Below are 12,172 nucleotides of genomic sequence, written 5' to 3'. Positions count from 1 at the left end.
CCCCATCTTAAACTGCCTTAAATGGACTATTCTGTAGTCACGCACACAGAGCCGGGACTGTTTTCCACTGTTGTTTCCTCTCGGCTGCAGACAAACACGTACAATTCTTCTGATTCTCTGTTTTCAGGGCGTGGCCGACGACCCCGGTATTAACCAGCGCGCCCTCCGCCTGCTGTTCTCCGAGGTGACGGACAAAGCTCCAGACTGGGACTATAAGATCACCGTCAGCATGGTGGAAATCTACAACGAGACTCTGCGGTAAGACGGCAGTAATAGCTCAGTTTTAGGACTTTGAAAATCATGTCATGGGTCAGATTAGAACCTTTTCCAGGCCGGTTTTGGCCCGCGGACCGTATGTTTGACCCCCCTGGATTAAACTGTGATTGAGCTGCTTCTGGTGGTGAGGATGTGAGGGTTGCTGTGGTTGGAAGGTGGATCATATTAGATGTCCTCTGTGTCCTTGTGTCCTTGTTCCATCTGTCCAGCTGTTGCGTAACACAGAACATGTGTGTAAAGGCTGACAGGGAACATCATGTCCGTTCTGGACCGAGGACAGGTTTGGGTCCAGGGGTTTAATCTGCGTCAACAGTCGTATTTCAGATTAAACTCAGATTAACGCTGACGGTCATGGAACCTGTCAGCAGGTCAGGGTTAGGTCACCGCTGTCCAACAACAGTCAGACTGACGGTATCCAACAGACACCGTTATGATCTGGAACAGTAACGTGTCAGGTTATTGTCATTAACGAAAACTAACGAAATGGCGAAAACTAGAATTGTAAAAACATTTTCGTTATGTTACACCCCAGCCTAGGGGTTTACCAGAGTGAACATAATATTGCTCTACTTTGTCTCCTCCCAGCTCCCAAGCACACACGTCGGTCAAAAAAAACTAAAGTTCACAGTATTTATTTTTTAACTCTTTTATGCATTCTGGTCACTCCAGTGGACAGTTATTCTACAGCTGTTCTCTTGTATATTCATGGGTTTTGTTGTTTTAGTTCCATATCAGCCGACACAGTGGACGCTTATGCATCATCTCATACACTGTAATTCATACCATCATTGTAACTTTGCTGTTCTTGATAAACCTGATCTGCACTAACATGTTTGAGTGTAAATCAACTGCTTGTTATTGTTATTAAACCAGTGGTTCCCAACTTTTTTGGTTCATGACTCCATTTTAACATCACAAATTTCTGGCGACCACAGACATTCAAAACTGAGACATTTTTTTGCTAAAATTAATTTGTTTTTGATCATGTAATAGTTTACTATACTATGTTGCAAACAAATATTAATTTTAAACAACATTTACGCTTTCTTTTTAAATTTAAATTTTTATAAGGAAAGGTGTGTGGTGTTTTAATTATAATGACATATATATTGAATCATTACAACATATTTTTTATTAGTGTTTTTTGTTTTTTGTTTTTTTTAAATAAATTACTAGAAATTTCAGGCAACCCCATTTGAATTCCAGGCGACCCCACATGGGGTCCCGACCCCAAGGTTGAAAAACACTGTATTAGACTGTTACTAACAGGTTTTGGTTTTTTTTTTCCCCATATTATCTCCATGAAGTGAGTAATGACTGAATATTAGAGTATGATAAAATGTGACAAAACATCAGATTTGCAGCATTAAAAATGTTTTTATTTAATAGTTTTCACACAATGTAGCAGTAAATACATGATTCTTTGCTTCAAAAATTAAACACATGGTGTCCAGCTGAGTGGACATTTTTGCAACTCCATAAAAAATAGGTTCATAAGAAAATTTTCAATCACTTTGTTTTTTTCATGTCTAAAGAAGAATAAAAACACTCAGGAAAAAAATCTTGATTAAGGTTCTCATAATTCATGCATGAAAGGGTTAATCAACTAAAGGAGTGTTAGGGGAGGGTGCAGCTAAAACAACAAACAAAATATCTTCTTCTGAGTTCAAACTAAATTACCTACTCAAAATAAATGCAAGAAATAAAATACAGAAAACTAACCTGAACTCCCTAACCAAAAAACAGGAGAAAAGGTGAAAATAAAAGAGCCGACCTCCCCTACCAAAAAAGGATCAAATTTACAAAAAGATTCTATTTACAACTATATACAAATACAAAAGTCACATTCGAACACACAAAAGACTGACGATCACACAGGAACACACGGTCGGAAGCTGGCAGGAGGCAAGAGAGAGTGAACTGGAGATCCAGGGCCATTTTTAAAGGGGCCGGGCAATCAAACTCAACTAATCAGCAGCTTACGTGCATGAAAAACAGGACAGACACAAAAAGGGCACAGCACACCTACAGGACGGGGGGTGAACACACACACACACACACTATACAGAAAACATACATATGTCAGGGTAGAGACTGCGATCTGGTAGGATCGGCGATTCTACCAGTAGAGACTCCGATCGTAGTCTCTACCAGTAGAAACTCCGATCAGAGTCTCTGACCCTAACCCTAACCCTAACCCGATCGGAGTTTCTACTGGCAGGATCGGAGTTTCTACCAGTAGAGACTACGATCGGAGTCTCTACTGGTAGAATCGCCGATCCTACCAGATCGCAGTCTCTACCCTGACATATACACATAAATAAACAAATTATGACCCAGGGCCATAACAGTTAACTGAAATAAATAAAAACTATAATTAAAAGAAAAAATGATACCTAACTGAAACTATATTGTGTGCTTACAAAACTAAAACTTATAAAAAATTATGGATAAAATTTCCTTCGTGTTTGTCTTTGTCAATGTCGGGTTGATATGAAATCGATTTGTTTCACTCAAGCAATTTTAGCTGCTGGCACCATATGATATTTAACGGTCCGTCACTTGTGGTTTCCAGTCGTCTTCTGATCCCCACTCTAGCTGGAAACATGGAGACTAAAGTTTGGAGAAAGCAGCAGAGTCCTGTCTGGGATTGATTTGAATATGATGGAGAAATGAAAAAACTAAAACTAACCTAAAACTAAGCATTTAGAAAATAACGAAAACTAATAAAAACTAGCAAACCTGCTCTAAAAACTAATTAAAACTAACTGAATTAGAGAAAAAAAAGTCCGAACTAAATAAAACTAAACTATAATGAAAAATCCAAAACTATTAGAACCTTGATTGGATGTTAAGGTGTGACGCTGACCCCACAGACTACACATTCATACATAAACAAATATATATAATAAAATATAGAAATCAAATGTACTTTTAAGGAGATTTGTAGGTATTTTAAAGATTGTTATTATTATTGTTTTTATTATTGTTATTATAATTATTGTTGGTTTTGTTTTTTATTATTACTAACTTACATTACTTATATATCGTTATGACAACTATTACTGTTATCACTTTATTATAACTTTTATACTGTGATTATTTATGTGTGTGTGTATAATCAAAGGATAAAAGTTATAATAAAATATGTTTTTTGTTTTCACTACTGTTTTTTTAAAGTTCTTGTTTTGCTATTTTCTTGTTGTATTTCTTGTGTGTGTACTATTGGAACCTTGATTTCCTGAGGGTTCTGCCAAAGGATCAACCCAGTTCGATCTAATCTAATCTAATCTAAAACAGTTTTTTTTTCCCATATGGAAGAAAAACATTATTTTTTCTGATTTTGGGTCATCATTGGTGTCGTCCCTTAAATCTTAGTGAAAATTTAGTAAAATAATCATCTAAATTAACCTGTGAATTATTCCCTCCTCTTGACTATTGGAGTATCTGAGGTGTTTTAACCAATGAACTGTTACTTTTATCTGTCATCGTTAAGAGAAGATCATCCTTTTAGTCAAACCACACTGACATGGATGGACTGGAAAATGAAAGTTCACTGTAGTCGGACTCAACAGCACACTGATGAATTATTTCACAACTGATTCTTACATTTAACCCTTCATGTCCCTCATTTATTTCCGCTACTGTGCATGTGCCTTCATAAACATCATAAATAGTCTTTAATTGAACTTGTTTAAATCTGCATAAACTAAAGGATGCTGTTTCCTTCTGGTCCTCTGTATTGATGTCGGCGTCTGCGGGTCTAACCGTCTCTGTCCTCCTACAGGAACCTGCTGGGGGACACGCCCACTGAGAAACTGGACATTAAGATGAACCCTGACGGTAGTGGACAGCTGTACGTCCCCGGGCTGACCGAGTTCACCGTCCAGAGCCCAGAGGACATCAACAGGGTGAGTCTGTTCAGGCTGATTTTTTTTTTTTTTTTTTTTTTCCACATTAAATCTCTTTTCCATGTTGTAGCTTTTTCTGCAGGCTTCACTCTGTGCCACCTTCTGCAAATCAAAAAGAGGACAAGCTGACTTTTCCTCCTTTTGATTTTACTTTGGTGAATAATAGAAATATAATTGCATTGGTTTGTTTGGTTTAAATTGTCATCTTTGCTTCCAAAATGCCTCAGAGATGGTTTTGACTGAATTTTTTTATTTTTTATTTTTTTTTTGTTTTGCACTTTATTTTTATTGTTCGATTTCTGTATGATACAAAACAAACCAAAGGGACATTTGGATACATTGACCATAAAAAAACACCTTTGTGACTAACAATTGGTTTTAGTAATGTGACGGTGAAATAAAAATGGTCCATTTCTTCCATTTATCATGTTGACTGAATTTCTCTCAACATTGATTTAGTTTTTTTTTTTTTTTTTATCCATGACTCTGATTTTAAATGTTCTTCCTCTAAATGTTTTTAATATTTTTCCTGCTCTAACTGTAAATAATAATTTTCTTCCACATCTAACCATTTACTTTCATCACATCTGACTGAGGAAGAAAAACCTACTATTAAACTTTAAGGAAATATTGATGTTTCTAAATTATATGGACATAAATATGTGGACATATGTCTACAGCTGTAAGATGTCCTAGAAACATCCATATTAATAATCAATATGATATTTATCTGAATATAAAACTGTATTATGATATTTGTTAGAAAAGAAACACCTGAATTCAATGTGTCCAGATACTTTTGTCCATTTGTGTATGACTTAAACAGTTATGCTATAAGGTTAACGATCTGTAGAATAATCCTGTGTAGACCCACAGGATGTGTAAATCAGAATTCAGAATGAGCTCGGTGTCCGCCTCCTTCTACCTGTGCTCCAGGTGTTCGAGCTGGGTCACATGAACAGGGCGACGGCGTGCACCAACCTGAACGAACACAGCTCTAGATCCCACGCTCTGCTCATCATCACTGTGTGTGGATTCAACACGGCCACCGGAAACCGCACGCAAGGTGAAAACTGCAGCACAACACATGGAATATTTAAAGATTTACAGTCATTAAAACATTTTATGCACAAGGTCTGAACCTCAGCTATACTTTACATTTTTAAAAACATTTTCACAGTTTGTAAATTCGACAGTTTTATAAAAATTCACACCAATAAAAAACAGTCACTGAGATTTGTTTTATAAACCACTTACTGTTGTTTTTTTAATGTGGGTCTTATCGTCTTATGTTGCATTTTCTTCTTTTTATCGACACCGGAAAATCAAATTTAATTCTTTATTCTTTTGAAATAATAACTTGGACTAATTTGTGTAAAGATCTTATTGTCACTTCATTTTTATCCTTGGGATATTTTAATATTTACATTTATATCATCATATACTTATAGTTGTCCAGGTTTTATCTGCTGTGTGTACTTTATAATTTTCCCAAGAATATTGAAAATGAGTCCAAACATAGTTTTTATTTATTTTGTACACCCACAAAAAACGAAGTGAAGGTTTCACTAAAATAATGTTAAAATTTACAGAGAATAACTAGTTAACCTACCTAAAAAAAGTATGGACACTTAAAAATGACACTAATTGTAAGAAAATGACAACAAAATAGTGATAAAAGATCAATATAAAAGTAAAAAAAAAAGTGATTATAGGATATGTATATACAGATGTGTATGTGAGAGTAAAATAAATAAAACATGAATATGTTAATGTTTTTTTTTATTAATACATGGTGGAACACAGTTACAATACAGCAATTTAAATGTTAGTTTAAGCATCTTTTTTTTCTGATATTTTACAGAGTAACTGGTTTTTCTAGACAAGAAAAGCCAATTTTCTTTTTTTCCAATATTTCTTCTCTGAAAATGGACTTCTGTATGTGAGAAATTTAAGAAAATGACAAACACTGAAATACAGTCAGATTCCTTGAACTTCCTTAACAATATTACATATCGTAGGAGTTAAAATGTCCAAATGTTATATATTTTTTCATAAAAGTCATTCTTTCACCTTTTCTCAATAACATGTTTTATTCACACTGTCTACAGTGACATACAAACACAAGTACATTTTAATATCCCCTCAGTCTTTAGTGTTTCTGTTTATATTTTACTTGTACATTGTGTGTGATTTGACTCTTCTTACCAAAGCTCATCCTGTTGTGGTCGGTTTTGTCTCCACTTTGTTTTTAAGATTTTTTTTTTTACATTTAAATTAAACTCGCTACACACATATATACATGTCTATACTTAGTAACTACACATATATTATACTCACATATGTATATATGCACTCACACGTATAAATACATATACCCATATTAAATAAGTTTATACTTCTTCCTACTCCTTTTCAACCATGCAAAATTCAGACTTGCATGTACTTGAAGATAGATTCTGTTCATTTATTATTATTATTTTGTGTTTGTTTTAGTCTGAATTTGCTTCGTTTTGTTTTCTTTTGTTTCTTTGCATGTTCGAAATAAATAAATAAAATAAACTTACAATATCAAACATAAAACCATATATATCCTCCATAAATCTACTGGCTGTGTTTTGTGTGTTTTTCAGGGAAGCTGAACCTGGTGGACCTGGCGGGTTCTGAGCGGATCGGTAAGTCGGGGGCGGAGGGCAGCCGCCTTCGAGAAGCTCAGTGCATCAACAAGTCTCTGTCGGCGCTCGGAGACGTTATTAACGCGCTGCGCAGCAAACACGCCCATGTCCCATTCAGGAACTCGCGCCTCACGTACCTGCTGCAGGACTCGCTGAGCGGAGACAGCAAGACCCTGATGATGGTGCAGGTGAGACCAGGTGGATCTGGTCTGAGACTAGAACTAAAACCTCTGTTCCCTGGTCCGCTGGTGGTTCTCAGACAGGTTAGATTGAATCTGATGTCCCTCTGTCCTGCAGGTTTCCCCGTTACCGTCTAACATGAGTGAGTCGGTGTGCTCGCTGAAGTTCGCTCAGCGTGTTCGCAGCGTCGAGCTAAGCTCCGCCTCCTCTTCCTCCAGAAGACACGAGAACTCGTCCACCTCGTCCTCGCCGACCCACGACAGCGTTGAGGTAACTGGGGTTTAGGTTGGATTTCAAAGGGCTGGTTGATTCTAATCACAGATCAGACCCTGACCTTTGACCTTTGACCTTTGACCTGTCCCCAGCTGGACTCGCCCCCTGTGACCCCGGTCCCTCTCCCCATCTCTCGGGCCAGCAGCGCCGGTTCCACCCTGTCCTCAGCGTCCAGAACTCCCAGCAGCTCCCGCAGGAGGTCCCAGTCCCAGCTGTCCACAGGTACGCTCAGAACCCTCAGAGGTGGATTATGGGAAACGTAGGAAACTAGGTGAACAGAAGCAGATGAGGTCAGGTGGATGCAGTTTGGATTGAACCAACGTGGATGAAGTTTTAATCATAAACTTGGAAATTATTTTTAAAATAGAGAAAGATTAGATTTAGTTTCAACTTTAAACCTTTAATAGTGTCTTTAACACAGACTTTAAACTCCAACTAAAACCAAGTATTAGCTTTTAACTTACACTTAAACATATTTAATTGAAAAACCAAGAGCTGCTTTAAGGAAAATATTACTCAAAGAAGTTAAAACCAGATGAGTTTCAAATGCTGCTTTTATTGATACAAGTTTGTACAAAGGAGAGATTAAAAGTTCTGTTAATATTTCATGAGTATGATGAACTTCTCATCTAGTGTTTTAAGGAACACAGAACAGTAGAGAGTTAAGTATAAAAATACCAACCCATCTACATATACAGTCATGGAAAAAATTTAGACCATCAAAAGTCATCAGAAACAATGGTTATGCAATCCAGTACTAACTCCTGTGTGTGTCATGTGACTAAAACAGACAGAAAAGAAAACACGGAATGTCTAAAAGCACTGTTTTTGTCAATACAATGACACAGATATTGATGAAAGAACTGAAGTGATTTTGGTTATTATCAAGAAAACATGGAAAATGGATAGATATCAGCTCTGAAATTAAACTACTATGAGCTATTTTTGTTGTTATCATTATATTTGTCCAAACAAATGGACCTTTAGTTGGACCAGGTATTAAGGCAAGGCAGGTTTATTTCTATAGCACATTTCATGTACAAGACATTTCAATGTGTTTTACGTAAAACATTAAAAGCGTGACAGCAGGGAAGCAATAAAAAGTATAGGCATGAGAAAAACAAAAAACAAAAAAAAATTAACAGATAAATAGTTAAAAACTTTAAACTTCTTGGGTCCCTGTTTATAAGCTATGGATAGCTTCTGGGGTTACCCTTTTTACAAAATCATGTCTTGCTGGAAATTATGAATAGAACTTGTATACGTATTTGAACTTAAAAGAAACAGTGCAGATCTGAACTGATGAATAAAAACTCTATTCAAATGCAGCTGAGAACAGGTGGGCCTTTAACCTGGATTTAAATAAACTGAACAAGAAACTGAAGAAAACAAGGGGTGGTCTAATAATTTTTTCCCTGACTGTATACTGTAATGTGATGTTCTTATTGTCAAATTGGAAATATTACCGGTAACAGACACCTCAGTGTTTGAGAAACGACCCCAGCTCTGCTAATCTTAACAGACTCTTCACTGGTTAAAGCCAGTCTTGGCCGCTCCTCTTCTTCCTGTGTGTCCTCATTCTGTGGTCTGATTGGTTGGTTCACAGACAGACAGGTAGACAGAGCCAGCCCATTGGTGGGGGACGGTGGGCAGGTAGGTGGGGCTGTATGCGGATTGGTGGACAGCTTGGCATGGAAGTGCTCAGCATGGCATGGCGCCCCACATGTGTGACCTGGTCAACCCCCCCCCCCCCCTCCCTCTTTATCCCTCTCCACTCATCTAACACCCCCCCCCCCCCCCCCCCCCCCCCCCCTTAACTGAACAGCTTTGTGTGCCTGCAGGGCCGTGCTCAGGGCCCGCACAGTGCCAGGGTGTGAGTGAGTGAGTTGGTGTCTGGATGAACCTTGTGACCCCCCTCCCCCCCACCCTAAAACCTCCCCTCTCTTCGCTCATGTTGTGCTGCTCTGTGGTCTGCTGGGCGTCCGCTGATGAGCCGGATGAGCTGAGGATTGTGGGATTTTCTAACTCCGTGTCCACATTGATGGGATAAATGTGAAAATGTTGTGTCCACACAGGAGGGTTTACATACGTTACAGCTGGTTCACATTAGCGATGGTCCATGGGTCATTTCCCTTTAGCTCATCTGAGATTCCATAGAAAGTATAGAAAATATTCTCATAAGGGTCAAAACACAGTTATGTCCCATCAGAGAGCGAACTTTGATTGCCATTCCAACATGTATTTCAGTATAAAGTAGCTCCTTGTTTTGGATAATCCCTTATGGTCCAAGTAAAGCAAAAATGAATTTAAAAGTAAAAATGTGCTTCATTTAGCAACACTAATCTGTCAGATTGTCTCTAAAATGTCCCGTCAGAACTGTGTTTCCAGCTAAGGATGGGTGATAATTATTACCATAATATCAATGCTATGGGCGGTCACATGATCTTCATCACATGACCTGAGTATCAGAGGAATTTTAGAGACTATTGTGAACAAAAAAAAAAAAAGACCAAAACACTCCTACTCAGCTGACATTTATTATAAATGGACCTTTAATCAGTGTAAGTATCACACTAACCCATGAGCAGTAACTAATGTTTATTTCACTACGTGTGTAGAACATACAGGATTATGTAGACGTCTATGGTCACCTTTAGTTTTGTTATTTTTACAGGGTTCAAAATGCACATACATTTTTATTTCATCAGCTACAACGGGAGAATACTTTTCTGACGGGGGTCTGGGATACAACACAATAATAATAGAGTTTTATATTGGGGTGAATATCATTGCATTGGTTAGTTTAGTTTATTTAAATTGTTGTCTTTGTTTCCAAAATGCCTGTTTTTTACTGAATTTCTCTCAACATTGATTTTGTTTTTTGTTATTATCCATGACTATGATTTTAAATTTTTTAACCTCTAAATTTAATTAACCCATCGTTTGTAAGAATCTTTGTGACTGAGGCATTAGCGCTCTTTCCTTGAAATAGACAACATCCGGTCTCAGAAAATGAAAAAAAACGGGTGTTTTTGGTCCATTTTTCCATTTCTGTCAGTAGTAACTTATTTTTATTAGAAAGAGGAAAACGAAAATCAGTGTTTCTTTTTCAGCATCAAAACAGATAAACCAAATTTTAAAACAAACGCATTGAGATTCAATTATAACTCTTCTATTTTAAAGCGAAAATCAATTAACCACTAGTTTTTCTTTTTTTTCTGAAAAGAAAATCCAATTACCAACAGATACACTGACCCATACCAAATCAGATATAAAACATGTCAACATGAAACCCCACATTTGGTCCATTTGCTTATTTCCAATTTTTAATTTGTGTGTACAATTGAAAGAATGAAAAACAACTTTTCTTTTTTTTTTTTTTTTTTTTACTTTTGATTTCGTACATGAATAATGAAATGAGTCTTTTTTTTTTTTCATTTTCCGATTGTGGATTCTCAATTGAATATGAAAAGAACGAATGATACACTGATTAAAAAAGCCTCCTCTGTCACAAGCGTTTGTTTCCTAAAGAGGAAACATGTCACCTGGATAGACTCCGCCCACCGACCAATTAGATGAATCCATTACAGACGCTGTTTTGTTGACCGTATCAGACGTAGAGACTTGTCCTGTGTGTCCTCTGTGTGTCCTCTCTGTGGACATTCTCACATTTGTTCAGTGTGGACATGGTCAGACGGCGCCTCAGATCACATGACCTCTGACCCCTTAATTCTCTGCGTTTCTCTGCAGGACGACTGAAGCTGACGGCCTGAGCGACGCCGCGGGACGTCCAGGGGGTGTGGCCCAGCACCTCCCGCCTCCCGACCAGAACTAAGAAGCAGAGACTCATGGGAACTTTTTTTATGGGGTGTGAATCAGCAGAAAACACAAACCGAAAGACATTTTAGTGTCTTTTTGCTGTGATGATGAACTTTGACCCCTGGAATCTGGACTGAAGTGAACCCACGCCGTCTTTTCAGTATATGCTTTTCCAATCACAGTATTCCTCCTGTTTTTATTTTTATTTTCTCTGTAAAGTTGCACTTTAAAACTTCTAGATAATTTTCTAACCCACAAATCGAGATGTGGTTGATTATAATATATGCATCATATGGTTCTATATTTATGTGTTTGACATGCTTTAAACTCAAATTTTATTTTTCTTTTTTTGAGGATTCCGATCTGTGGAAGAACTTCACCGTGTAGTTCAGACGTTGAAAGGACTGTTTCTGAATTTAATCTTCTAACTTTTAACATCTAATGTCTTTGACTGGACCTGAATCCCCCACGGTCCTTCTCCATCCAATCAGGGTACTCCGCAGACACTGAACTATCCAATAGGATGCGAGCAATACAAGGAAACACGATCCTTTTTTTTTTTTTTCCTGTGGATGTTTGTTCGTTCGCTCAGAGCTGATGAAGCTCATCTGACTCAGACCTTCATTCATCCTGTCGATGTTGCCCCTGCTGTCCTCACTTGACCTTTGACCTCAGAGCGAAGGAGCCTCCTGTAGCTGGTGCTGAGTTCAATGTGACGCGGGAGAAGTCGGCCGTTTCATTGTGTGTTGTAGTAACAGGAATGCGTAGAAGTGCGATAAAGCTGCTGTGTTGTTGACCTGATGATCGGTCCGTCTGCTTGCTCTGTGTCTGTAGATTTCTACTGTTTTTTTTTTTTTTTTGTATTCCCTTTCTAATAAACGCCACAAAACAACATCCAAACGTCCTCTGTGGTTGTTTACTGGGCGTGGTCAAGGGCATCACAGATGGACCACTTTTGGATTCATAACTGTTGAACCACACAAGTTTCTGACAAATACTCCACATAATTGTAAAGGTCTAAATGCCATCTGAAACGGA

At 37.7% G+C, this 12,172-nt stretch overlaps 1 protein-coding gene across 11 annotated transcripts in view; it reads left to right on the top strand.

The window, feature by feature from the left end:
* The window catches only part of kifc3 (kinesin family member C3), a 67,595-nt gene extending 55,561 nt beyond the window's left edge, over positions 1-12,034 (top strand). For 10 of the 11 annotated variants that reach the window (XM_030161490.1, XM_030161489.1, XM_030161488.1 and 7 more), the window contains 8 exons: positions 128-258; positions 4,064-4,187; positions 5,124-5,253; positions 6,821-7,050; positions 7,160-7,312; positions 7,408-7,537; positions 8,922-8,968; positions 11,066-12,034. In XM_030161490.1, coding sequence (XP_030017350.1) covers positions 128-258; positions 4,064-4,187; positions 5,124-5,253; positions 6,821-7,050; positions 7,160-7,312; positions 7,408-7,537; positions 8,922-8,968; positions 11,066-11,074 — 954 coding nt within the window. In that variant the 3' untranslated portion in view covers positions 11,075-12,034. The remainder of the gene's footprint in view (positions 1-127; positions 259-4,063; positions 4,188-5,123; positions 5,254-6,820; positions 7,051-7,159; positions 7,313-7,407; positions 7,538-8,921; positions 8,969-11,065) is intronic. The other variant, XM_030161492.1, reaches the window with a different exon arrangement.
* The last annotated feature ends 138 nt before the right edge of the window (positions 12,035-12,172 follow it).

This window comes from Sphaeramia orbicularis, chromosome 3, assembly GCF_902148855.1.
Source record: "Sphaeramia orbicularis chromosome 3, fSphaOr1.1, whole genome shotgun sequence".
NCBI classification, from domain to species: Eukaryota; Metazoa; Chordata; class Actinopteri; order Kurtiformes; family Apogonidae; genus Sphaeramia; species Sphaeramia orbicularis.
This window is presented reverse-complemented; position numbering and strand designations above follow the sequence as displayed.